Below are 27,438 nucleotides of genomic sequence, written 5' to 3' on the forward strand. Positions count from 1 at the left end.
CCTGAACAACTTCCAACTTTTAGAAGTAAAAGAAAAACCACTGCAGTAAAATAAAATAAGGATCATGGAAACCTTAACAACATCAGAGAAAAATAAATTGTTTCCTGCTTCTTCCACAGACAGTCGGTTGATAAGAGTCCTTGACTTTCACCCATAAAAGGGTCACAAGTCAGAAAACCACTAATTCTGTCTGAGTATTTAAGACTGCCAATATATATGGGGGAGAACTGATATATCAGGGTCCTGCTGTCTGACTCAGGTTCAGTTTTATTCCATTCATGAACACTCCAATCTGGAGTAACTAAAGTCACAAGACAATGCCTAGGGTCCTAGAAGGTGAGTGAGTGCTGATCCAACAAAAATTGACAAAGACCAGCATTCACCTCTGACCTGACCTCCAGACCTCAGGCAAGGCAGAGACCCTCTTTCTCAAATTTCAGAAGCTCACATATCATCTTCACGATTTTTTCATATCTTCATACTACTTGTTCACATTCATTACTTAATGTTTGTCTTTACATCAACTTTAAATGAATCACCCCTGGTTTTTTGCTTACACTTGTCTTAAATAATAACATCTAAGAAAGTATGGCTTTATATAATGGTCATTTTTTTTTTCAAATGAAATTTAAACACATAATTTTAAAAATAAAAATATATATGAATGTGCTACCCAATATTAGGTTGGAAATTCTACCCAGGGTTACATTTCAAGCTATACCCTAGCCAAGAAATACATAGATGCCATTCACAAGGCCAACATATATATACCAATGTGAGTGTCTAAACTTCTGGACAACTTCTAACAAAAAATCTGGAGCCTCACTTTATAATTTTCTCATTGGAGGAAGTATATCAGAATGCAAACGAGTGAACGTAATTGTAAAGATAACCATGAAATCACTACTTTAAGGATAATAATACCTTCCTCACAGAGCTGTTGAGAGGCTAAAATGAAACAATCCAGCATTTAGCATGATATTTAGCACAGAGTGGGTACTCAATAATTTGCTGCTATTTTGTTTACATGAATCAATTACTCAACAACTTTAGTGGGTTTTTTCCTTAATTAAAATAGCACAACTTTATTACTGATGGTCACTGTGCCAGAGGACCCTGGCCACCAACAGGAGCCGCTCCAGAAATATGGTGGTCACCTCTCTCAAAAAGCACTTTCTCCCACGCTAGCTGGTTTGGATCAGTGGATAGAGCATTGGCCTGTGGACCAAAGGGTCCCAGGTTCAATTCTGGTCAAGGGCACATACCTCGGTTGCAGGCTCAATCCCCAACCATGGTTGGAGCATGTGTGGGAGGCAATCAATCGATGTGCCTCTCTCACATTAAGGTTTCTCTCTGTGTCTCTCTCCCTTCTTCCCACTCTCTCTAAAAATCAATGGCAATAAATAAATAAATAAAATTTTTAAAAATCCATGGAAAAATATACTTGCATGAGGATTAAAAACAACAACAAAGACACTACAAAGAAATAAAAGTGCAGGCCAATATCCCTGATAAACATAGATGCCAAAGTTCTCAAGAAAATATTTTTTTGATCCATAGGAAATTATTTTTTTATTAATTCCTGGGCATTTTGAGTTCATATTTATTTTCTATCTGATTAGAAAACAGATTCTTATAGAATTCTTCCTTCTAGAATTTTATCTTATTTATTTACTAGAGGCCCGGTGCACAGATTTGTGCACTGGTGGGGTCCCCCAGCCTGGACTGCAGGGATCGGCCGAAACCAGCTCTCCAACATTCCCCAAGGGGTCCCAGATTGCAAGAGGGTGGTTCTCAGGTGATGCACCCTGGAATTGGGCTCCCTCCTCTCTGCTTCTGAATTGGGCTCTCTCCTCTCTGCTTCCTGGTGCATCACCCGAGAACCACAGCTGCCAAGTCACCACAGCTCGGCAGCTCCTGCGCTGAGCATCTGCCCCCTGGTGGTCAGTGTGCATCATAGCTACTGGTCAGATGGTCAGACAGTTGGATGGTCACTTATGCTTTTATACATATAGATGTAAAATTACATAGACTCTTACATGCTAGTGGTTTCTAAAGAAATCAATAATCATTTCGTTAAGAAAAATATGAGTTTATGTTGGAGATTTATAAGAGATAAAATAGTTATCTCATTTTCTATTGCACCTCTGTAAAATAAAAAATAGAAAAAGAAACCCCCAAATTTTATTGTAAATGAAACCACTGTTAGATATAAGCAAAGTGTGACCATTTTACAATATTAAAATATTGATTCTGGGGGGAAGGGCAAGTGGGTTTTAGTTAATTGATGTTTTACTGTAATACATAAACCAGAACTCAAAACAAATTTTGTTCTCTCTCTTGTCCCAATACATTTTCTATTTTCAGCTGAAGAACATCAGACTCATCAGAAACTTCATCAGGAATTGACAACCTTCTACTTTCTTTCCAGGCTAATCCTTTATTAAGTTCTTAATGTGTGCAAAACTAATCTCTTGGGTCACCTGAGGACAATGACCCAGCTTTCAGATTAATCCAAGCAAGACACAGGTGATGCTGTCATGGGAGGGAAAAGGCCTCTGAACTGGTGAGGTTAGGGCTGTCCACCTCAGGAATCCAGCAAAAGAAGGTAGACTAATATCAAAGAGAAATAACTTAGGCCAGTGAATTGTCAATAAATCGAGAAAGGGGAACAGGGGAAATTAGTTTGTTTTACTCCCCCTCAAATGTGGAAGTGTAAGACAGGCGAGACTCCATAGTAAAGTGGGCCCCAGCCTGGCTTTATCCTCCTTCACTGTCCCTTCTCAGTTTTTTCAGCTCTGTTCCTTGCTAACCACTAAAAGAACTTTTGGGCAAAGCTAGTCTCAATTTACATGCACAGAAACAAGTTTACATCAAAGTCTGCCTGCCCCTCTTTATGTCTCTGTACCTGAGTCCCGTGACCAGAGAGCACGGATCACCCTCAGGAGCTCTTGCCACCATCCATCTTCTCATCTACTCGCCTCTTACCACTACCCTCTTCCTCCTCTAGCTCCCCTTCTTACTTCTCCACTCCCTCTTAACTCTTTCCCTTACAACTCCCATTCCAGTGTGTGTGTGTTTTTCCAGGGAGTTTATAAAAACTCCCCAATACCTTCAAATATTTTGCTCTCTCTTAGCTCAACCAGTGACTCTCAACCCTGCCTGCATATTAAAAGAACTTAAAAAGAAAAAGTGCCTTAGCCTTGCCCCTACAGAACCTGATTAGTTTAGGGCAGCGGTTCTCAACCTGTGGGTCGCGACCCCTTTGGGGGTCGAACGACCCTTTCACAGGGGTTGCCTAAGACCATCAGAAAACACATATATAATTACATATTGTTTTTGTGATTAAACACTATGCTTTAATTATGTTCAATTTGTAACAATGAAAATACATCCTGCATATCAGATATTTACATTATGATTCATAACAGTAGCAACATTACAGTTATGAAGTAGCAACGAAAATAATTTTATGGTTGGGTCACAACATGAGGGACTGTATTTAAAGGGCCAGAAGGTTGAGAACCACTGATCTAGGCGGACTCAATGTAATCACAGGGGTCCTTGTAAGTGAAAGAGGCAGGAAGGAGACTCAGTGTCCGAGTGATGCAGCACAAGCAAGACCTGGCCATCTGTTACTGATGGAGGAAAAGCCAAGGAATACAGGTAATCCCTAGAAGTTGGAAAAGGTAAGATTCTCCCCTACAGCTTCCAGAAGGAATACAGCCCTGCTGCCCCCTTGATTTTAGCCCAGTGAAACCCATTCAGACTTAGAAGTCCACCAGGACTGTAAGATAATAAATTTGTACTGTTTTAAGTCACTTGTGGTGATTTGTTAAAGCAGCAACAGGAAACGAATACAGTGGCTGTGAAAATGTTTCCAGAGTACACTCCTATCTGTCAATAGATGCTCTCAGCATTGAGTTAATGTCAGCTCTGCTGCAGTTATTGTAGAATAATCCCTGAGAGACTTGATGATGACCTTCAGTCATAACAAGACTCTCAATCCTCAGTGAAAGAATAAGCAGTTAGAACCCCAGTACTATCCATACTTGATTATGAAAGACATATAACACATGCCCCAAATAGACATAGTGTTGTCAAGCACAAAACAAAAGCCTGGAATGATGCATGGCTCTTAACTTTGGACCCCAGCTACACTTGAGCAGCTTGGAGATCCTAGACTTCTGGTCCACTCATCATCAATCCTTTCACTCTCTGGTGTCTCCTGTTGAAGGACACCAGGCTTCGTTCTAGGGCTAGGACCTTGCGGGTGAGAACAGAGGGAAAAGGGAGAGAGGATAGAGGGCTTCCCAGTGTCCATTCTCAGGGTATGGTTGATGCAAAATCATTAGATTTGCTGCACTGCCCAGATTGATCATCTAACAGGAATCTTCTGATGCTCATTATGTTAAAAAGTGTCTGTCCTTTGTTCCCGACTGTCTGGAGGAGGAGAAAGAGAGAAGAAAAAGAAAAACCAACATATCAGTGATGAACTCATACATATTTTAGAACGACTTATTAAATTTTAAGAGGGAATTCCAGTTAACCCTAAAGTAGCCAGACATTTTACAGAATCAGTATTCTGCACTTTCTGAACTTTCTGATCAATCAGTACTTTAGCATACAGCTAGCTTATCATTTTGGCTTTAAAGCCATTTTGTTTTCACTACTGCAAAATATTGCACCCTGCCTTCTCCCGACCCAAGCACGCAACCAACTAAGTCATAGCGATCAGAAAGATGGGTATCAAAATCTCAGCTTTTTACTGCAAGCTGTTTAGAGAATAGCCCTTCGGTGTGGAGCAACAACAAGCTTCCTAATGCAGCAACTCTGTACTAAGCAGAATGACCTACTCACTTACTGTCATCCAGCAAAAGTGATCCAGCCCTGGGAGCAGAGCTGCCCATAGTCAGATCCCAATAAAATTCCCCAATACCTGAGATAAGCATGCCTGCCATCTCCCCACCTCACCTATCCCAGGGAGGACTGACACCTGAAAGCCTCTTTAAGTGATAGTAAATGAAGCTATGCTATTACTAAGCTAAATAATTATGGCTAGAGAAAGCTGAAGGCAAACTTAGCAAGAGCTAACTAAAGATCCGTCACTCCCAACGCATGCATGGAAGCAGCAGCCTCCGTCTCAGTGTGATGGCGCCCTGTCCGAGGTGTGTTCCTGGCAATAAAGTGCACACATTTACTAATGATACGTGTTGTCTTTAGAAATTAGAGCTGGTTCAACGTTTTCACTATACCAGCGTTATTCTTACTTCAGATTTACTTCCTTGAGTGGGAGATAAAGGGAGGGAATTACATACAGGATTTGAGAAATTACACATAGCCCCATCCAGCAGCTCACAGTGAAGGACCTTCCGTGGTAGCATTAATAGTTGTGGCAATTGTGAATTATCGAAATGCTTGTGAGTTGTAATTTTTACAGTTGCTTCTATTTCTTTTTTATTTTCCTCAGGGATAAATTTGATTGAGAAGGCAAATGGAGATTTTTTAAATATCAGCATGACACATGAGCAAGAATTACTACACACTTTTAGTTAATCATGATGAAGAACTACAGTGTCAAGGAAAAAACAGAGCATGTAATGAAATTTGTGAATTTTTCAAGAATGATATTAATAGCATTATAAAAAGTTAATGAACATAGTCCATGTATCATAATTTAAACAGCAACATAGGGGAGTTTTTGTTTTATTCTGCAGTTATATTCTGCAGTTGTTCCTAAGGAGTTGGGATCCAGAAAAAAATTGGAATTCATTTTTTAAATAAGTCACAATTTTAAAAAGCAGTTTAGCTATACATATTTACTTTTATTATAAAATAATCGTTTTGAGATTTATTTAATTTGCTTATAAAATGAATTTATGAATACTTTTATAAACAGAGATTCCCCCAGGCTAATGGCACTTTTTCTTATATTTTCCCACCACCAACCTCCCAGTTTGATGGGTTTTGTTCAATTCTGAAAATATTGTATATTGTGCTTGCAAATTGCTAAGAAATAAAATAGGAAACACGAGTACTCTTTTCTACCACGACGTCTTCTTAGGAAAGCTTTAGGGGGGCCAAGAACAAGATTTCCCCTGACCAACAAATCAGTGCCCTTGCTAGGTGATTGTGACATAGGAAGAGTAACCACCAATCAAAGAGAAGCCCCAAGTCTGATTGTGAGTTGGCAGTATAAATGTGAGCGCTCCCCTCACTCTGGACCCTTCTCCGCTCCACTCATAACTGTTAAGGAGAACAACATCTACGATGGCCAGATCCACCAAAAAGACTAAGTGCTCCCGAGGACATCGAAACCCAAGCTCCAGAAAGAAGTCACATTCCTGCACTGATTTTAACCGAAATTACTCGCTCTACATCCGGAGGGTCCTGAAGGAAGTGGATCCCCAGAGGAGCATATCATCTGGCACCTTGGACATCATGAACTCCGTGATCAACGACATCTTTGAGCGCATTTCTACGCAAGCCAACAATTTGATGTGTTTCAGAAATCGTTGCACCCTCACCCCTGAAGATATCCAGAAGGCAATGTATATGCTGTTTCCTGGAAAACGAGCTAAGTATGCAGTGACTTTTGGAAGTGAAGCTGTCCAAAGATATGTCCACTCCAAAAACAATTTACCAGCTTAATTAAATCTTGGGGAAAGTAAATCAAACTTTTACCCAAAGGATCACTTCAATATTGAATTCACTCTTTCTGTTTTTTGTGTGTTTTTTTTAGAACATAGTTGTATTTCATAGTTCCTGGTATTTTCCCTATTTCTCTTCTCTCTAGGAAACAATTACTCTCTTGCTGTTTTATCTTTTAACAATTTGACTATTTAGGTTTTCCTGACACTGCTCCCCACCGGAACGCTTGTTTTTCCTATGAATGTGTAGATCGTGTTGTGTAAATTCAATGCTTGTTCTATGGTTAAGGTATTGTTAACTATGTAAAGAATGGTTTAGTCCAGCTAATTTGACCCCCAAGGCACACTGACTTTGAATTTATGAAGATAAATGTTTTAATCAGAAGTATACCAGTATTGGTAAATTTTCATCGAACTGCATTCAAACAATTTAGTTCCTTAATGAAGTCTATAGAGCACGTTAACTATTCCCCTTTTGTTTTAATTCTTATTTTCTGAATTTCAACAAGCTCAGTTCATATCCATGTAAATTTCTCTCCTATTCCTTTGTTTTTCATTATACTTTTGCTACCTACATATATGTCTCTACATTATAGGTTTAATTTTGCTTATTTTGTAACACCGAAGCCATACTACGCATGTTATTCTGCGCCTGCCTTTTCATCAACATTATTTCTAAGATTATATAGCTCTAGTTCATACTTTTCACTCTGATATTATGTAGTATTTTGTAATGTGAACATACCACAGCTTATTTATCCATCCTCTGTTGGTGGAGTTTGGGTTGTTTTCAATCTTTTTGCTATTATGAACAATGCTGCTATAATAATGAGTTGTAACAAAAGCTAAGAATTTGCTATGTATCCAGCATTTTACATAAATTAATTTATTTAATCTCTGTAACAACCTTATAAGAATAACATAAGTATCCCCTCCTACACATGAAAATGGGCAAAGAGAAATAAGTGATTTGTCTGAGGTCACACACCTGTGTAAGTAGCAGAGCTGGGATTTGAGCTGGTTAACACAGCCCACTACGGACACACATTACATGCTGTGAACATTCTTAGACATGTATTTTCTGGTACAAATGTACAAAAAAATTCTCTAGGTAAAAGAGCTAATGGTAGGCTTGCTGGATCATTGATATGCCCATATTCAATTTTACAAGACATTACCAGACTGTCTTCCAAAGTGTTTGTAGCTATTTACATTTGTAGTAGATGAGTAATTTAGACTCTTCGGTTTATAAGGAACATATCACTTAAGTTTCCTCAAGAAAGGGGAGTTTCCCCGGGCAGTGTTGCTCAGTAGTTGTGCATCAGTCCATGAACCAGGAGGTGACGGTTCAATTCTCAGTGAGGGCACATGCCCGGGTTACAGCTTGATCTCCAGTAGGAAGCTTGCAGGCGGCAGCCAATCAACGTTTCCTTCTCATGGATGTTTCTATCTCTCTATTCTTCTTCATCTCTCTAAAATCAATAAAAGTATAAAAAAAAGAAAGGGTGTTTCTCGTATGTATATACTAGGATTGGATCTGAGACTATTCTAGATGTCACTCACTTAGGGCCCACCCTCTAGTTTTCCTGGGGTTGCTCCCTTCTAAATCCCTCCTTCTCAGAGTTCCAAGAAATAGACCTGACAAACAGACCTATTGGAATCCACTTACATGAAATACCACAATAAAACATGGTTAAAAAGGTTTTTAGGTGGGTATTTTTATACACATGCATTTATTTAATCAGACTTGAAGCCATCCCATTTCAGTTAGGCCCAGGGATCAGCACATTAGAACCCTTAGGCCAAATCTAGAAGCAGCCCTTTTTTTCTGTAGCCCCACAAGCTAAGAAGTTTTTTTTACAATCTTACAGGGACATTTTAAAAGAAAACGAACACAAGGACATTCAACAAGCCTAATGTGGCCCACAAAGCCTAAAATGTTTACTATCTGGCTTTTTACAGGAAAGTTTCCAAACTCTGGAACATTAACAAAAAAAGTTTTATTATAAATTGAGGTATTAAAGTTGGGTGAAGGGAACTCCAGAGGGCTCTTCATATGTTAGTCTCTTTTGTGTATGTTTTGAAATATTTTAATAGAATTTCAAAATAAGACTAGATTCTTGGAAATAAAAACTCAAGTCTGATTATATAAATGCATGTGTGTAAAAATACCCACATCTATGATAATTTAGGCATATTAGTGTAGAAAATATATATATAACATAAAACTTACCATTTTAACCATTTTAAGTATACAATTCAATCACATGAAGTACATTCACAATGTTATGCAACCATCACCACCATCAATCTCTAGAACTTTTTCATCTTCTCAAACTAAAACTCCATAAACAATAACTAGACATTTCCCCCCTCTCTGCATATTAAGGATAATAGAGCAGAAAAATGAAACAGCTTTGGTTTCTGATGACTGAACTTCAATCCAGCCCAAGACTACCTATGCTTGCATAAGAGAGTAATATATTTCTAACTTATTTAAGCCAGTTATTGTTATTTTAGCTTTCTATCATTCATAGTCAAATCTAATTCTAATGTAGACATCCAGAAGATTATTGACTGCTAAGAAATGCAGTTAGTCTGAAAATGATTGTATGCTTATTAAATAAAGATATATTAATCTAGAAATGGAGGATGATAAGTGTCTTGTATATTTACCAGATGTTGCTATAAAATGAAATCTCATGCCATTTAGCAACCCTTTCTCAGAGCTGTATTAATACAGATGGCAAGGGCTTGCCTGTTATTAGTCTAGTGGACAAATGATGTGATTTTGAAGCACTACTTAAAATACAAATATATGTGAGAGATTCAAAGAAAACAAAAGAAAATTTCCTTTAGAATAGTCAAATCCCTAGCGACAGAACGTAGAATGGTGGTTGCCAGGTGCTGGGGAGCAGGGACTTATTGTTTAATGGGTACAGAGTTTCGGATTTTCAAGATGAAAAGAGTTCTGGAAATGGATGGCGGTTGCACAACACTGTGAATGTATTTAATGCCACTGACCTAACACTTAAAAATGGTTAAAACGAAAAAAAGAAAAATAAAATTTCCAACCAAGCCAACAACATGACCAACGGGGATTCTGTGATAATTTGAAGATAGAGGTATAAAGTAACATAAAAGATGTTTCACACCAACAAGAAAGAATAGTGCTGATTTTGTAATATAAATCACCCAACTAATAAAATTCTAACAAACTTCTCGATTATTCCCTAAGTTAGAAACCTTGTTTTGGAAACGAATCATGTAATGTCGCATAAATACATGCTATCACTTACTATAACTTTTTAAAGACTTGCTATGTACACTGTTAGCTTGCTCTTGTATGGACTGAATGTGTCAGAAAGTACTGGGTAATAGGAAAGTACCATTAAGTATATAACACCTTACATATGGTACTTATAGTTCATTTATGCATTCACAGAAATGCCTTCTTTGTGATAGATGCTGAGAAAACAAAGACAAGGTCTATCCTTTTAAAAGCTTAGAATCTTATGGAACAAAAACTGAAAATAAATTATTGGAAACAGCTGACATATACTGGGTCTAGGCTCTGAAATAGGCATTATTCTAAGTGTTCCATTTATGTCAACTTAATATAAAGCCCAAGACAACACATGAGAAAAGCACTATTATCATTTTACAGTCAGGCACAAAAGGCTAAGAAACTTGCGAGAGGTCACAAAGTCATAATAAAAGAAATGTGACTGAACCTACATACTCTGGCCCCAGAGCCCGTAACTTAAAGCGCAGTGCATGCTGCATCTCCTATGGAGAGAGAAATGTAGAATACATGGTGGGACATCTAACCCAGAAGGGAATGGTGTCTTACCGGAGATGATGCCTGATCGATGTCTTGAAGGAAATGTAGGTAGGAGAAATAATATTTGCAAAATCATAGGACAGTAAGCAATATAAATATAAAATAATTCCAAGTTGAATGGCTGCCAACAAGCACAGGAAGAGGAAGGGTGGAAATGAGTTCAGAGAGGTAGGCAAAAATATATGGGCCGTCTTATAACTTGAATTTGATCCTAGAACCTATGGAGAGATCCATAGTGGGACTTTAAGCAGGAGAAAGTTGTGATTTCATTTGTATTTAGAAAGATTATTCCAGCAGCAGAAATGAGGATGAATTAAAACAGAAAGACACCAGTTTATATGTTATTAGAGTGATCCAGGAAAGACCTGATGAAGGCCTGAACCAAGTCATTCCCTGTGGAAATGAGGAGACAGAGATGGATGTGAAAGATACTTAGGAGGCAGAATCACCAGGAGACATGTGCAATGTGTACAGTACCCGAGAAACAGCCAACTAGGAAAGCCCAGCTCTGGCTCGTGAGGCTTCATGGATATAGTCAAGACATGAGGCTCAGTTTATTTACCACTTCTGCATAAAATATCTAGACAGTGTGCAAGAGACTGTTGTAAATGGTGCCCTAAGTGGGCACCACAGTGCACAAGAGTGCTCCACGTGCAGAGGATCTGGCAAATGTCAAATGACCTGGGGGCAGATGATTAGCACTTATCTAAAGCTTAGACAGAAGAGGACAGCATGAATTTTTAATACTTGAGATCAGTCTTTATCACAACCTTGTGCTATGTCACACATCATGTGTTGGCAGATTTCCTTAGCTCTGACAGCTGATGGTTTTGGAAGACATTTGGCAGTGTGGAGAAAAACCAAGAGCCTATGTAAATAAATATATGGGAGAAAGTAGCTGCCTATAAATAGTATAATATAGCCCTGGCCAATTTTGCTCAGTGGATAGAGCATCGGCCTACGGACCAAAGGGTCCCAGGTTCGATTCTGGTCAAGGGCATGTATCTCAGTTGCAGGCTCCTCCCTGGCCCAGGCCCTGGTTAGTGCTCATGCAGGAGGCAGCCAATGGATGTGTTTCTCTCACATTGATGTTTCTTTCTGTCTTTCCCTCTCTCTTCTGCTTTTTCTAAAAATCAATGGAAAAATGTCCTTGGGCGAGGATTAACAAAAAAAATTTTTTCAAAAAAATAGTATAGTACAAGTCAAGATGGAAGGTTAGTCAGTTATATTCAAAAAGAGTCCTAAAAAATAACACAACTGCTTGTCTGGAATAATTCTTCATGGAGAGTTACTCAGAGGCAAAAAGAATCTGTTTTCATGAAAGACTTTGCAATGGTCTGGGCACAGGCTCTGCAGCTTCAGGGCCCTGGCAATGAAGTGGCACATGAGAGTTGGAGAAAGGGCTGGTTTCCCACTCTGCCCTGGGACCAGAATCCCAAAGTGGAGGCTGCAGGTAGGGCTCCTCAAAGCTGGTGGGAAGAGGGAGAAAAAAAGCAGTGTCCTGTGATGATTGCTCCCGATAGGCTGGTCATGGGCACATGTGAAGCCAGATCCCCTTGAGAGAATCACAGAAACTTCTGTGGGAACTTTGCCAGAAAAGTGAGTTAAGGAAACTTTAAGTTACTAAGGCTTTAACTGAAAAGAACCTAAAGTTTAACCCTACCTTCAGAAGTCCCTTCCATGGGCATCTCAGTTTTTGGTCCTCACTTCCTCTTGTGGTTTCTCCAAGCAGAGGAGCCAGAAAAATCACTTGACGTCAAATTAATTTCTACAGAGTTGCATGCTGATCCCCAATCAAGTCAGCTTTTTAAAATATTATTATTAAACATCCCTTACTGTCGTAACCGGTTTGGCTCAGTGGATAGAGCGTCGGCCTACGGACTGAAAGGTCCCAGGTTCGATTCCGGTTAAGGGCATGTACCTTGGTTGCGGGCACATCTCCAGTAGGGAGTGTGCAGGAGGCAGCTGATCAATGTTTCTCTCTCATCGATGTTTCTAACTCTCTATTTCTCTCCCTTCCTCTCTGTAAAAAATCAATAAAATATATTTTTTAAAAAAATTTTTTAAACATCCCTTACTGGCCAGTGGGCTGGCTCGGTGGTTGAGCATCAACCTATGAGCCAGGAGGTCACCATTTGATCCAGGTCAGGGCGGATGCCTGAGTTGCGGGCTTGATCCCAGTGTGGGGTGTGCAGAAGGCAGCCGATTAATGATTCTCTCTCATCATTGATGTTTCTATCTCTCTCTCCCTCTCCCTTTCTCTCTGAAGTCAATAAAAATATATATTTTTTTAATTTTAAAAACATCCCTTATCCCAGATATAGTTGTATTTGACTTACTCCATAGTTAAAAGGCTTTCAAGAAAAGAAAAGAAAAAAAGTACTATTTAATGTGGTAGTCAGTCTCCAAGATGGCTCCCTAATAATTCTCTTCTCTGATGTTCATGCCTCTGTGTAGACCCTCCCACGATGTAACAGTGTCGGTCTGGGTGGCCAGTAGAATCCAGTGGAAGGGACAGTGTGTAACTTTCAAGGCTATGTAGTAAAAAACACTGCCACTTCCTCATTTCTTCTTGGGTTACTCAGTCTGGGGAGATTAGCCATCGGGACAGGAGGACATCAAAGGAGCCCAAACAGTTAAGCAGTGAGGAAGTCAGGTCTCCTGCCAACAGCCAGCATCAACTTGCCAGCCACAGGAGTGAGCCACCGTGGAAGTGGATCTTCCAGCCCCAGGCAGGCCTTCTGAAGACACTGATGCTGCCTGGCAACATCTTATCTGCAAACTCACAAGACTCCAAGCCAGAGCCACCCAGCTCAGCTGTGCCTGAATTCCTGACCCTCAAAACTGTCATAAAATGATAAATTAGTGTTGTAAAATTGGGGATAATTTTTTAAGCAGCAATATGTAACTCATATACTTAATTTATATCCACATGAACAAGACAACTCACCAAAGTTATCCTCCTAAAACAAAGAAATTGCCCCCACATCAGGCTTTATCTTCCACCTTTGGTCAACTAAAGCAAATTTCTGGCACTTTTCAAATTGCCACATTTTTGTTCCCACTTACAGATATTAATGTTCAGAAATATTAAAGTCTAAGTCCAAAATACCCATTATAGTAGCATCTAGGTAGCTTGATAGGCCACAAAGCCTGTTGAAATAATTTCAAAAAGCAGGCCAAAAATTAATTTACACAGTATCTGTGGATAAACAACATCATTACATTCAATTATCTGACTGGAGAAAGCGGGGGGCGGGGGGGAGGGATATAACAGTAATTTGATTTTAGAAAAAGAGACTATGATTAAAATGCTATTATTAAAGACAAACTGAATGGTGCATTTCCCAAAGCAAAATGAACACATGAACACATTAAAAATATCTTATTGAAACCCAAGGAAAATGTTGGCCTCTACATAAGGTAAGAAGCTTGAATAAATTTCAGAGAACTAACTGCAATGTTAGAAGCAAATCAAGATGTTTCAATGAACACACAAAAATAAGCAGTACTAGAGATAACTACCCAAGTTCTAGAGGATCTCAAAGATGAGATTGTGAGTTGTCATTGTGCATGGCTTTGTGCTGTAGTTCATGTTTCATGTATCTGTCTCTTGGTCTAAATTGTAAGCTTCTAGAAGGTGGGGACTCAGTACCTAGCTCTCAAATTCACTGCCAATAGTTAATGAGTTAGTTTGAGTTCCCGGAGGTGGGGGGGGGGGGGGGGGGGGGGTGGTGAGTTGGAAGCAGATATCTACATCAGGATATTCTAATGCCATAAATAAACTGGCACCATAGTACAATATTCTATTTACAAAAATTTTAAGTGAAATCAATTTAGATACTTTTGTAACAAGAATAATGGGAATAGGTTGGCTATGAAGCCAAAAATGAGAAAACTTGAGTTATATATTAGTATACTAAAATCACAATATTCCTCTAATCTGGTGGTTGGCTTTTGTCCTCAGGCTGTGGTAGCTGGAAGCATATGATAAGAAACTCTTTTATATTAAATGTCATCTGTATTTTCACATTGTTACACTGCAGGGTTGCTTAACCTGAACTTTATAGCAAGCAGCTCTCTTTTCTACTTAACTATATTCATTTTTCAAGCAAACAACTCTCCCATTTCAAGGGAAAGCTTTCAAAATTCATATTTAACTCCCACATATTCAAAATACTGCATAGACACTAAATGTTTACCTCTTTCTAAAGTTGCATAGCCCTGGCCACTATAGCTCAGTTGCTTGAAACATCATCCCATGCACTGAAGGGCCACACGTTCAATTCCCAGTCAGGGCACATACCCAGGTTGCAGGTTCAATCCCTCGCTGGGGCACATACAGGAAGCAACAGATCAATGTTTCTCTCTCACATCAATATTTCTCTCTTTCCCTCTCCCTTTCTCTCTCCCTTCCTCTCTCTCTAAAATCAATAAAAACACATCCTTGGGTGAGGATTAATTTTAAAAAGTAAAATAAAAAAATAAATTTGTATAAAAAATTTGCAAAGTAAAGGAATTTTGAAAAAAATTAAGGCATATGATGAATTCCTATGTAAAAATAACTGTTCTTTTAAATGTGTTTTTATTTCCAATAATGATAATAAGAGCTGACATTTTGTGCATGATTGTGTGCCAAGAGCAGAGCTGAGCAGGTTATTTCATTCATTCATAAACTGTAAGATCTTCAGTGTGTTTTCTTAAATTTTTGTTCCTTAGGCTCTGTCATTCAATCATCCTTTTCATAAACATTTGCCAAACATTTATTTTGTACCCACCACTATGGTAAAAGATAGAAATACAAAGATAAAAAACAGATTCATCTTTTTTTAAAATATATTTTTATTGATTTCAGAGAAGAAAGGAGAGAGAGAGAGAGAGAGAGAGAGAAACATCAATGATGAGAGGGAATCATTGATCGGCTGCCTACTGCATGCCTCCTTCTGGGAACTGAGCCCACAACCTGGGCATGTGCCCTTGACCGGAATCGAACCCTGACCTCCTGGTTCATAGGTCAACGCTCAACCACTGAGCCATGCTGGCCAGGCAAAAACAGATAGTATCTCAAAGGAACTCACAGGTTGTTTTGTTGTTGTTTTAAGTGAACAAATGGAGAAATAAAATGAGTACATTCGATTCCTATGTGCATGGCTTCTAAGACAGACCATGGGAGTTCAAATCTTGACTCTGAGAATGCCTAGCAATGGGACTTGAGGCAAGTCATGTAACTTTTTCAAGTCTCAGTTTCCTCATCTGAAAAATAGGGATAGCAAGTACTGAATGAGATAAGCCGTGTAAAGCACCTAATTCACTGTCACAATGTAAGCACTCAACAACCCTTTATTATTATTGATTTGTATAAGTACTAGCAGTAAAACACCTGAGGAATGATGACATGTTCCACAGATCCTCAGCTCCCCTGCCGGGTGCTCTTGCTGGATTATTGCTCTACTTTGTGTGCAACATATGTGCTCCACCTAACCAGCTGCCCCATGCTTTCTGTTGGCCCAGTGTCAGGTGATGAATGGGAGGGTCTTCTTTCTCCAGCCCTCCCGGTTCTGTCTCAGCACTGAGACCACCCGCGCAGGATTTTTTACTATGTCAGTTCTGAATTACTTGCTTCAGTTTATGGCTGATACCTGCTGGTCAATAGCTAACTTTTTTAGTTCCTGGCCAACTGTGCCCTTCCTTTCCCCCTCCCCAGGCAAGTCTCAATGGGCCTCATGGCCAAGCCCATGTGAGTTAGAGCAGGTTGAGGCTCTGCCTCACCATGAAGGCCCTGTAAGGGTTTCCATAAATGAAAAGTGCCCAAGCTGAAAACAGGCCACCTGCTGCAAATGCTCAAGTGTCATAATTTGTCAAGACACAGCTTGACTGGAGAGTCACAGATTAAGATCCAGAAGTTTGAGAAGAAGAAGGTATGAGAAACTTGTTCCCCTTACTAGTTCTTTGATATTTTTTTAATATATTTTTATTGATTTCAGAGAGGAAGGGAGAGGGAGAGAGAGACAGAAACATCTATGATGACAGAAAATCACTGGCCTCCTGCACACCCCCCACTGGGGATCAAACCCGCAACCCAGACATATACCCTGACGGGAATTTAACCACGACCTCCACCACTGAGTCATGCCGGCTTAGCCAGTGTCTTTAGCTACACTCTGCCTCACTTTCCTCATCTGCAAATGTCACTAGGTTTTTATAAGAATTGATTGACATAATGTTTGTCAAATCAGGAACAGAACTTGATATATACAACAAAGTCATATATCATCATTTCTAAAATACACATTCATTTTCACTTTTAACATCTCTGAAATTGGAATGAATCTTATATTGTGTCACAGTTTAATCAATAGGGGCTTTTTTCCTTTCTTCATAGCACACAAAAAATAACTGTACATCTTACAGTCTATGGCATCTTAAGTGCAATGAAATGCAGTAATATCTTTCTCCTACCATAGTATCCAAGAACACATTTCATTCCCTTCCAAACCTGACAGGTCACACAGCAAAAGTAAAGGCAGAACTATGATGGATGGTGCCCTTTAGCCATTTAGAACAACTGAGAACCATTTTTCCCCATCTCAACCAACAGTTCCAATTTTAGGGCTGTGAAAGGAGCAACTGAGATTTTTGTGAAATAACAGAATCTTTAAAGGGGGCTCTTTTTTTTTTCCTTTTTCACAGACAGGACCTGTTTTTCCAAAAATAAATAATTGTTAGCAACTAGAGACATTGCAACTCTAGGAGGGAAAATACGTTCTCTTTGCTTCAAAATGTTCTACATAGAACATACTGTTTGGTTCTGCCAAATCATTAAACATTTCTAAACATGTTAAGTTGTTTTGGTCCAAGTCGAAGTCCTGGTTTTAAAACTGATTCACATGAGAAAAGCCATGAACAAACGATTCCCACAGACACACCTACACTCTCACTGGTCACCTGTCCCTTTCTTTCTGGGATTGCCCTTTTTCCTTGCCTCTCCATCTATTGAATTTTTACCCAAGAGCCATCTAATGAAACAAGAAACCATAGAGCTTTAGAGCTGGACTGAAACATTCATGATATCCCTAACTCAAAACCAACTTTTCTTCGACTGGGTATCCATGGTCCTTTGACCTTTTTTCCATCCTGGAACTTATTTGCCACAATATTTTATATTTTTTAGAAAATCTGTCTCTTTTCACTTCTTCTCATCTTTTTTTAACTTATTAAATTATTAATGTAATAAGTGACATTGGTTAATAAAATGTATAGGTTTCAAGTGTACAATTCTATAATACATCATCTACATATTTATTGTGTGATCACCACCCAAAGTCAAGTGACCTTCCGATAGAATTTATCCCCCTTTACCCTGTTGATTAAACTGTGACCCCACCCCCACCCCCATTTCTCTTTGGTAATCACCATACTATTGTCTGTGTCTATGAGAAGGAACTCATGCTATACTCCCATTTCTTCAAAGTTGGTCAGGTATTTCTAGATAAAGGTCATTATAGCCTGGAGTAAATACACATTTAGGTCAACACAAACACATTCATCTCTACTTTTTATCCAAAATGCACCTTTGGATAGATTTTGCTCCAAACACATTCATGTATTGTCACTTCCGGGAGATTCTGTCACCTATAATACTAATTATGTCGTTGGAACGTCTTAGAAACAATTATGCTTATTCCCATGGGTCCCCTAACTATGTAAGGTTTTTCATGGCCTCTGTAGCCCTGTGTCTGGTCCCCTTGATGTTAGACTTACCAGTGTAAACAAGTCTCAACTACCAAGGCCCCTCACATTTGAGGCTGTAAACATTTCTTACATAATTTTATAAGGAAGATAAACAACCCTAGCTCCTTTTCTCCAGTATTTTCTCTTTTCTTTTTTTTCAAGGTCTTAGGCATACAAAAGTATGATATCTACCTGGCCACGGCTGCTGGGCAAGGACCTAGGCCAGTGATGGCGAACCTATGACATGCGTGTCAGAGGTGACACGCGAACTCATTTTTTCAGTTGATTTTTCGTTAAATGGCATTTAAATATATAAAATAAATATCAAAAATATAAGTCTTTGTTTTACTATGGTTGCAAATATCAAAAAACGTCTATATGTGACACGGCACCAGAGTTAAGTTAGGGTTTTTCAAAATGCTGACACGCCAAGCTCAAAGTTAGGGTTTTTCAAAATGCTGACACGCCGAGCTCAAAAGGTTCGCCATCACTGCCCTAGGCCCACAATGGCAGCAGTGATGGCAACAGCAGTGCAAAAGCAACAGCCACTGCAGCAGTGGCCACCACCATGAGAGAAAGGAGGGCTTCTGTGGGTGGCACCACTGGGACCCACGGTGGGTGCCCATCAGAACCTGGAGCCTGACTGTGGCATCTGCATAAATACTAACTCTGGCCAGGCCGGCACAGAAAGTGCCAGGACACTGGGAGTAAAGGCTGTCAGTGCGTTATTACAAAATAAAAGTGTACACATGGACACTGCAAAAAGCGTGTCAGGGAGTGAGCATAATCCCTTAAAGAATTTAAAAACTCAGGTTTTGAAAACTGCTTCAACATTGCAAAGCACATATCCACAGGCTTAGAAATAAAACATAAATTTAAAGATCATGAAATTTACAGAAAATTACACTATTTCCATATGACGCTTTCAATGAGCCAATTTATTGAGGAAGATAATTTAAAATTATTAATTTTTAAATTATTATTTTTCCTTGTAGTTAAAGATGCATTGACAGAATGCATAAACCAGCTTTTTGAATTTTATACAAATCATGAAGCCACATTTGGTCTCTTGTACAACCTCCATAAGTTACAGGAAATGTCAGAGAAAGCATTAAAATGCCATTGTATAAATTTACATTTGAAATTAAATTTTGACTTACACAAAACTGATCTGTATGAAGAATGTTCCATGAGAACCATCAGCTCTATGTGTACTAAAATTTTTAGTTCAAAACAACTTACCAGAAATTTATCCCAAATGTTGTCACAGCCTATAAAGTACTTTTAACTGCTTCATAACAATTGCATCAGCAGAATGATTCTGGTCACAATTTAAAATTATAAAAAATTATGTGCAATCTTTCATTTTCCAAGAGCAACTATTGTCTCAATTGTATCAATTGAAAATATGATTGCTAAAATTATACATTTATTTTAATGGTCTAGTAAATAAATTTTCAGAAAAGCAAGCCATGAAATTATGATTAATCAAGATATCACATTAATAAGTACTGTATTATATAAAATGATGACACCAAAATATTTTTTGCACTTTGTAAGTTATATTATTACTCACATCACTATTACCTCAGTTATATTTTATAAGTAAAAAAATACTTTAAAGGAAAAATTTTGTTTGTAATATTTTTAATGGCACTTTTTTCCTGCTTTTCAACAAGGGCCCTGCATTTGCATTTTGCACTGAGCCCCTCAAATTATGTAGCTTGCTCCTATTATAGAAAAGGGTGTTTTCCTGTTTCATCGGGTTAAGAGAACAGCTATATTCAAGGCCTTTATGTAATGTAATCAAGGACTTTAAAGCATTTTCTTAACACTGTTACATGGGAGAAGGGAAAACTGATACCTCTTATAAATGTTCAACCAATTCTTCCAAGCCCAGTGTTATAGAAGGTTCTAGTTGGGGGGAGAGGGAAAACCTTAAAGATCTTACAATCCCATTAAGTAGACAGCAAAACTGAGGCACCAAACTGTGATTGTTTCCAGTTCACAAGTGATTTAGAAGCAGGCTTGGGACTACATCTCAAGTCCCGCAAGTCTGTCTGGTACAATTTCTACCACTGGCTCTTCATGAATGTATCAGTAAGGGTCCAGGAAATCAGAAAGTGCTCTAGGTATTTCAAACAGGATAATATAAGTGATGACCACCAAGAAGGAAGGCGTGTTCAAAGGGGCTGGAATAAGGGAAGGAAACGTAACTATGGCCAGAGCCATCCCCAGAAGCAGGAAGGGGAAAGATACCTGCCTTCTCCCTCTCTGCCTGCCTTTATCTTTCACTACTAATTTGCACTAGCAGAAATGAGCTGGAAGCCAGCTGACCATAGAGCCTACAAACAGTCTGTAGGAGTCAGCCCCCCTGTGATACTGAGTGGATCAGGAAAAGGGTGAGACATGGATTTGAAAGCAAACAAGCAAATAACTGGCACACTGTTAAGCCAGGGCTAATAACTTCTTCAGGTCTGAGCGCTACCTGAAAAATCTATAAAGTCCTGGTAGCCATATATTACTGACAGTCCTCAATTATTGAGATGATGCATTTAAAGCCCTTAGCACAGTGCATAGTATGGTAAATGGAGATTAAAACTATCATTATCATAATTACAATCACTATTAACACTATTAAACAAGAAGAGGTGAAAAAATAATAAAATAATTAGAGGAGTTTGTCAAAGGATGATTAAACTACCACTCAGTGACATAGCTGAATTTACTGCTTACTATAGTGGGGGAGTGCGGGAGTGGGATGGGAAGACTATGCTAGTCAGACACAGCTCTCCAAGCAGAACAAACTATTGAGCTAATATAGGGTCTTTGGGGGAAGCATGGAGTGCCAGGAGTTGACAAATTTTCAGGGGTGTAAATAGGTTGGCACATTTGTAGTCCATGGTTACTCAGGTGAAACTGTTGTTGGTTAGCTGGTACTCAGAAGTGTGTAAATTGGAGTGAGTCTGCCCCAATTGGCTGACTTTCATGAGGGGCTTTCTGAGGCCAGTTATTCTTTATCAATTGAATGGGTTTAAAACTGGTTCTTGTGGTTACTTGTTAACTTTGCTAAGCAAAAATCAGTCTTTTCCTAAGATTCCATGGATGTAGGCAGGTTGATTAGAACAGAGCTCTTAAAAGTCTTCCTGAATTATATAAACTTTTCTTTTTGTGTGTGCAAATATGAGAAAGTTAGGCCATGTTGGAAAGGTCTTAATTCATCAACATGGCACATAGTTAAGACCTATAGCTTATTAAAGCTAATCCTTTTAGTCAGTAGCCAAAGCTTAGCTTTGTTGCCTCAGAACAATTATGTGCCTAAACTAAATAAGTTGAAACATCTTCAGATCTTATACTATAAGATCTTTATACTATATAATCACCTTTAAATCTGATCTTTTCATATACAGTAACTACTTATTGTTAATGAAAAATACTCAGCACAGTTTTACTAGTCATTTAACTAATTATAAAGTACTGATATTTTCTGCTCATATCATCATCCATTGGCGCAACAGGTTTATTCCAGCAATTCTATTACCCTTAGCCAATAGAGGAGACTATCTTGAATTAGAATTTTTTTGAGGCCTTAGCATATCAATTATATCAGCTGATTGATAGCTGAAATGTCAATTAAAGAAGCTGTCAGGCTGGTGTGGTTCAGTGGTTGAGCATCAACCTATGAAATAGGAGGTCAAGGTTCCATTCCTGGTCAGGGTGCAGGCCCCAGGTTGTAGGCTCCATCTCCAGTGGGGTGAGGGGTGTGTATGTGCAAGGGGCAGCTGATCAATGATTCTCTCTCATCATTGATGTTTCTGTCTCTCTCTCCCTCTCCCTTCCTTTCTGAAATCAATTTTTAAAAATCTATATATATAAAAGCATAATATGCAAATCAACCGGACAGCAGAATGACCGGTCGCTATGATGCGCACTGACCACCAGGAGGCAGATGCTCAATGCAGGGGCTGACCCCAGCCTGCAAGCCCGGATTGCCCGATGGGGAATGGGGAACCAGAGGTGGGTGGTGGCAGACACGGGCAGTGCCAGGCCAAGGCCCCCGCCCCTCTGGCCTCCCCACACACAGAGGGCAACCCGTGGCGGGAGGCAGGGCTGGCGAGCAGGCGGGAATGGCCAACCTCTTGGTCCCTCCCCCGGCCAGCAGGCTCTGATCACCCGATGGGGAACGGGGAACCGGGGGTGGGTGGTGGCAGGGCGGGGGGCGGCTGCTGGCAGCCAGGGAAGATGGTCCTGATCTCAGGCCAGGCCTAGGGACTGTACCCGTGCACAAATTTCATGTGCCAGGCCTCTAGTATAAATATAATAAAAGAAGCTGACTGTGCATTATTTGGTATTTTGTCTCCTGATATTTTTAGAGTTCCTCTAATGATAGTATTAAAGATTTGGACATTTCAAACATGACATTATTATTTTAAGTGAAAAAAAATTATTTTGCCATTTACCACAAAAAGTGCAAAAGTTAAAATGATGGTGCTTCTTAAAGGAAATGGAAGCTGTTCTAGGAGGAAGAGGAGACATAGACAAACCCATAACATACAAGAATGAGAGGCTACTACAGTCAGTCTGTATATGGGATTTTGAAGGGATCTCTGTGTTCCCCAACCAAGCAGAGACAAGAAAAGGGCCATACAGTCAACAACCTAGCAGTCCTTGACACCTGAGTATAGACAAAAAACAAAGTGAGTTTTGTTTCTTTTGATTTTTCACAAATTAACAAGAGGTTATCCTCATGAAGATTTTATAGAGGACTCTATAAAAGACAAAGTTTGACAAACCTTTTTGTTTTTTTTCATAAAGTAATTACTGGTCTAACAGACCTCCAGCCATTAGTCCTCAAGGCTGTCTTGCATTGAGTTGAAAACTTGACAGGCTATGCTTTCATTTGTTCCCCACGCAACACTCTCTTATATATTCAAAAGAAACAAAACAACCCAGGACAAAACAAAACTCAGGAAATGGACTTTCAACATATAGACAAATAGCAGCAAAAGCAAGGCAAGCAACAGGAGAATAAACAGGTTACGGTAAAAAAAAAAAAAGAAGCCATTTCTAAATGGCATACCTCCAAAACAAAAGGTCTAATGATCTTATACAAAGACCTAGGTCTAATTATTTACCAACTGGTGCACCTTTAAACTGAAAGAAAATCGTTACTCTATACAAAGATCTAGGCCAAAACAAAGTCCTATTGGTTACAAATCCCAGAATAACAAAATAAATTCAGCAATATGAAGTCAGTGAAACCAGTCAAAGATCAGATTATTGTTGTGATCATCTCGATGACATATCTAAAAAGTAAATAGAATTTTGGCACAAGGTGCCCAGTGAATGTACCTGTTGGTCTGAGGGTCCCCAGGAATGCTGCCAAATGAGGATCTTCAAAACAATCTCAGTGGAACCTCCAAAATTGTTCCATGAGATCATCATTCAACATCTGAAATAAAAAGACAAAGCTAATTTGTTGCTTGTTATAGTAAGAGATGCTGGTCAGACACAATCTTTTCAAGCAGAACAAATTGCATGAGGTTTAGGAACTGGTGGACTCTCAGAGGCCTAAGTGGGCCGACATCTTCCATGGAAGCATGATTGCTCAGGTGAGACTATTGTTGGTTGGATACCATTCAGAGGCATGGTATTGGGAGTGAATCCAGCACTGATTGGCTGACTTCAGAAGTGAGAAACTGACAGGGTAATTGGCTTGTAAAAGTGTCTAAGGAGGCAAGTTACTGCTTGACAGAACAGGTTTAAAGCCAGTTATGGAGGCTACTTGTTACCTGGCTTCAGAATAATCATTTTCCTACACGTGTAAGAAATTTTTTATTCTTAAGTTTAAAAATAATATTAGAAAGGACAAAAAAATTAAGAGAAATAGTGGAAGCTACTCACGGTATCAAGAAATGTTAAATTTGCCATTCCAGAACAAGTGCCAGCCTTTGAGTTAATGGCAAAGTCTTTAGTAGGACATCCTTCGAGGGGTCCCAGATTGGAGAGGGTGCAGGCCGGGCTGAGGAACAACCCCTCCCCGTGCATGAATTTCGTGCACCGGGCCACTAGTATATTTATAAAACATATGTAAATTTGTGGCGAGGGTTTTCCAAATTCCATGTTTACACTCCTTACTTGGTTTTTCTTCCTTATTTCATCAACAGAACAAGACTTTTTTCAAAAAACTTCATAACTTGACCTTTTCTCTTAGCCAATAGTGTAAGCCCTTTCTAGTTTTAAGATACTCTCTTCATTTCCAAGACAATTAGTCATAATGTTATTTGTAACCGCAGAGTTAGAACTTCATCATAGAACTAAACATTAGAGAAAGTAACTCTAAATGTATTTTTGGAAAAGATAGTATCAGTATGATTAGTAGCTTGATCTCTGGATTCAGACAAATCTGAATTTAAGTCCTGACTCCTCCATTTATGAATTGTGTGACCTGAGGCAATTTACTCAACTTCTCCAAGCTTCTGTACTCTCATCTGTGAAATGGTAATAATAAATAATACCTACTTTACATGGCTACTGAGATGATTAAAAGCAATAAATTATGCAGAGAGCTTAGCCTATGTTCCTGGCACATAGTAGACATCTAATAAATTGGAATATATTTTTGTAATTAATAAAAGAATATATAAAAAGAAAAAATAGTATCACTCACTCTTTGCAATCCAATATGCTTTCTTGAGTGATAGACAAGGAGGGAGTTATTGGTAGTTCATTGGAAATGGTTCATAATTCTGACTTAACCATGAAACTTTAACTTATAAGTGTATCCATCAGTCATGTGTGATACATAGGGGAGGATCTCTTTTTTAGACATTAAATTCAAGAAATTTTCATAGACTGTGGAAAAAAGTAAAAAGTCTTCTTGTAAAAAAATAAAAATAAAAGAATATATGAAGAAACATGCTAAAATATATAATTTGTTTTTCTTATTTCAAGTTGTTTATGCATAAATAAATATTTCTTTTTTTAAATATATTTTTTCATTGATTAGAGGAAGGGAGAGGGAGAGAGAGATAGAAACATCAATGATGAGAGAGAATCATTGATCGGCTGCCTCCTGCGTGCCCCACACTGGGACTGAACCCACAACCTGGGCATGTGTCCTGACCAGGAATCAAACCTTGACCTCCTGGTTCATAGGTTGACTCAGCTCAACCACTGAGCCACGTCGGTTGGGCAATATTGCTTTTTAATATTTTGAAATTCTGTTCCTGACATTTACAACACAAAACTCTACTTGGATTTTAATAAGTATTTAAAATAAGAAATATGTTGAAAACTATATTAACATACTTATAAGAAACAGCTGTCCTTGGGTAAGATAATAACAGTGAGACTATGAGGTCAGAGAAATGTATGAGTTCATAAATGTGGCTAAAGTATCCAGGAAATGTAGTAATTTTACTAAAGAACTTTCACTCCAGCTCTACTCACTCCACTTAATGACAAAATATATGTATCTAGACTACCGCAGCAGAAAATAATGACGTGCCCAATTGGAATAGGGTGCTCTGATCCTTACAAGTGGCTCAAAAGGAGAGAAGGCTTGCAAAAGGACAAGTAAGACTTTTGTGAAGTTAGTGGCCCATACCATTGCACCTTGGGAAGACAAAAGTTCTGAACAACTCTGGTTGAATAATTATTTATTGAATAAATGTACTATATTTAATCATTCCCTTTGTAGAACATGTAATTCCCTCCCCCCAATTTTTTATGTTATGAGTGATGCTACTATAAGCCTAATTGTATAATTTTTTTTCTTCCCTTGAAGCAGCATGATGCAGTAATTATGAATCCAGACCCAGGAGCTTCAAATCTCAGCTCTGCCATTAGCCAACTATGTGATTTTAAGCAATTTATTTAACCTTGGTGTCCCTCAGTTTCCTCATCTGTAAAATGGGGATAATAACAGTATCTACTTCATATAGCTGCTGTGAAGATTAAGTGAGGTAATTGTATGTAAAGCGCTTAGAAAAATGCCTGGCATGAGGTAGGTATTCTAGGTGGTAATTACTATTAATAGTGAAATATTGCCTTAAGATGAATCTTCAATTGTAAAAGGCATATATTGTTTAAAGTATTACATATGTCTCCTTTTTCCCCAATTGACCCCCCCCCGCCACTCCCGCCCCCCAGGACAAACCCCCAACACCACAGTGTCCATGTCCATTGGTTATGCCAATATGCATGCATACAAGTCCTTTGGTTGATCTCTTATCCTCCTCTGCCTTCTCTCTGAGGTTGGACGGTCTGATCAGTGTTTCTTAATCTCTGGATCTATTTTTGTTCATCAGTTTATGTTGTTCATTATATCCCACATATAAATGAGATCATGTGATATTTATCTTTCTGTGATTGGCTTATTTTGCTTAGCATAATGCTCTCCAGGTCCATCCATGCTGTTGCAAATGGTAAAAGTTCCTTCTTTTTTATAGCAGTGTAGTATTCCATTGTGTAGATGTACCACAGTTTTTAATCCACTCATCTGCTGATGGGCACTTAGGCTGTTTCCAAATCTTTGCTATTATAAATTGTGCTCCTATGAACATAAGGATGCATATGTCCTTTCTGATTGGTGTTGCTGGTTTCTTGGGATATATTCCCAGAAGTGGGATTACTGGGGCGAATGGGAGTTCCATTTTTAATTTTTTGAGGAATCTCCATACTGTTTTCCACAGTGGTTGCACCAGTCTGCATTCCCACCAGCAGTGCACGAGGGTTCCTTTTTCTCCACATCTTCTCCAGCACTTGTCATTTGTTGATTTGTTGATGATAGCCATTCTGACAGGTGTGAGATGGTTCCTCACTGTTTTGATTTGCATCTCTCAGATGATTAGTGACTTTGAGCATGTTTTCATATGTCTCTTGGCCTTCTGTATGTCCTCTTTCAAAAAGTGTCTACTTACGTCCTTTGCCCATTTTTTGATTGGATTGTTTATCTTCCTTTTGTTAACTTGTATGAGTTCCCTGTAAATCTGGACATTAAACCCTTATCTGAAATAGCACTGGCAAATATGTTCTCCCATGCAGTGGACTTTCTTGTTGTTTTATTGATGGTTTCTTTTGCTGTGCAGAAGCTTTTTATTTCTATGTAGTCCCATTTGTCAATTTTCTCCTTAGTTTCCATTGCCTTACAGCAGTTCTCAACCTGTGGGTCACAAACAATGAAAATACATCCTGCATATCAGATATTTA

The 27,438-nt window shown here is 38.8% G+C and overlaps 1 protein-coding gene and 1 long non-coding RNA gene across 2 annotated transcripts in view; one reads left to right on the top strand and one right to left on the bottom strand.

The window, feature by feature from the left end:
• The first annotated feature begins 6,270 nt into the window (after positions 1 to 6,270).
• On the top strand, positions 6,271 to 6,651 carry LOC139008441 (histone H2B subacrosomal variant-like). Its single transcript, XM_070411704.1, has one exon. It carries the CDS (start codon positions 6,271 to 6,273, stop codon positions 6,649 to 6,651), a length of 381 nt encoding a protein of 126 aa, XP_070267805.1.
• Positions 6,652 to 7,561: 910 nt separating this feature from the next.
• LOC139008082 (uncharacterized) overlaps positions 7,562 to 27,438 on the bottom strand; it is a 34,805-nt gene continuing 14,928 nt past the window's right edge. The window contains exons 2-3 of the long non-coding RNA XR_011471092.1: positions 23,578 to 23,677; positions 7,562 to 8,122 (exon numbers count right to left, since the gene is read on the bottom strand). This is a non-coding gene — a long non-coding RNA (uncharacterized lncRNA). The remainder of the gene's footprint in view (positions 8,123 to 23,577; positions 23,678 to 27,438) is intronic.

This window comes from Myotis yumanensis, unplaced genomic scaffold (genome assembly GCF_028538775.1).
Source record: "Myotis yumanensis isolate MYYU_CA2020_CCGP unplaced genomic scaffold, mMyoYum1.0.hap1 SCAF_4, whole genome shotgun sequence".
Lineage (NCBI taxonomy): Eukaryota > Metazoa > Chordata > Mammalia > Chiroptera > Vespertilionidae > Myotis > Myotis yumanensis.

Excerpts from the sequence above, each read along its gene's own strand:
- LOC139008441 (XM_070411704.1), top strand. The coding sequence starts at position 6,271 with ATGGCCAGATCCACCAAAAAGACTAAGTGCTCCCGAGGACATCGAAAC.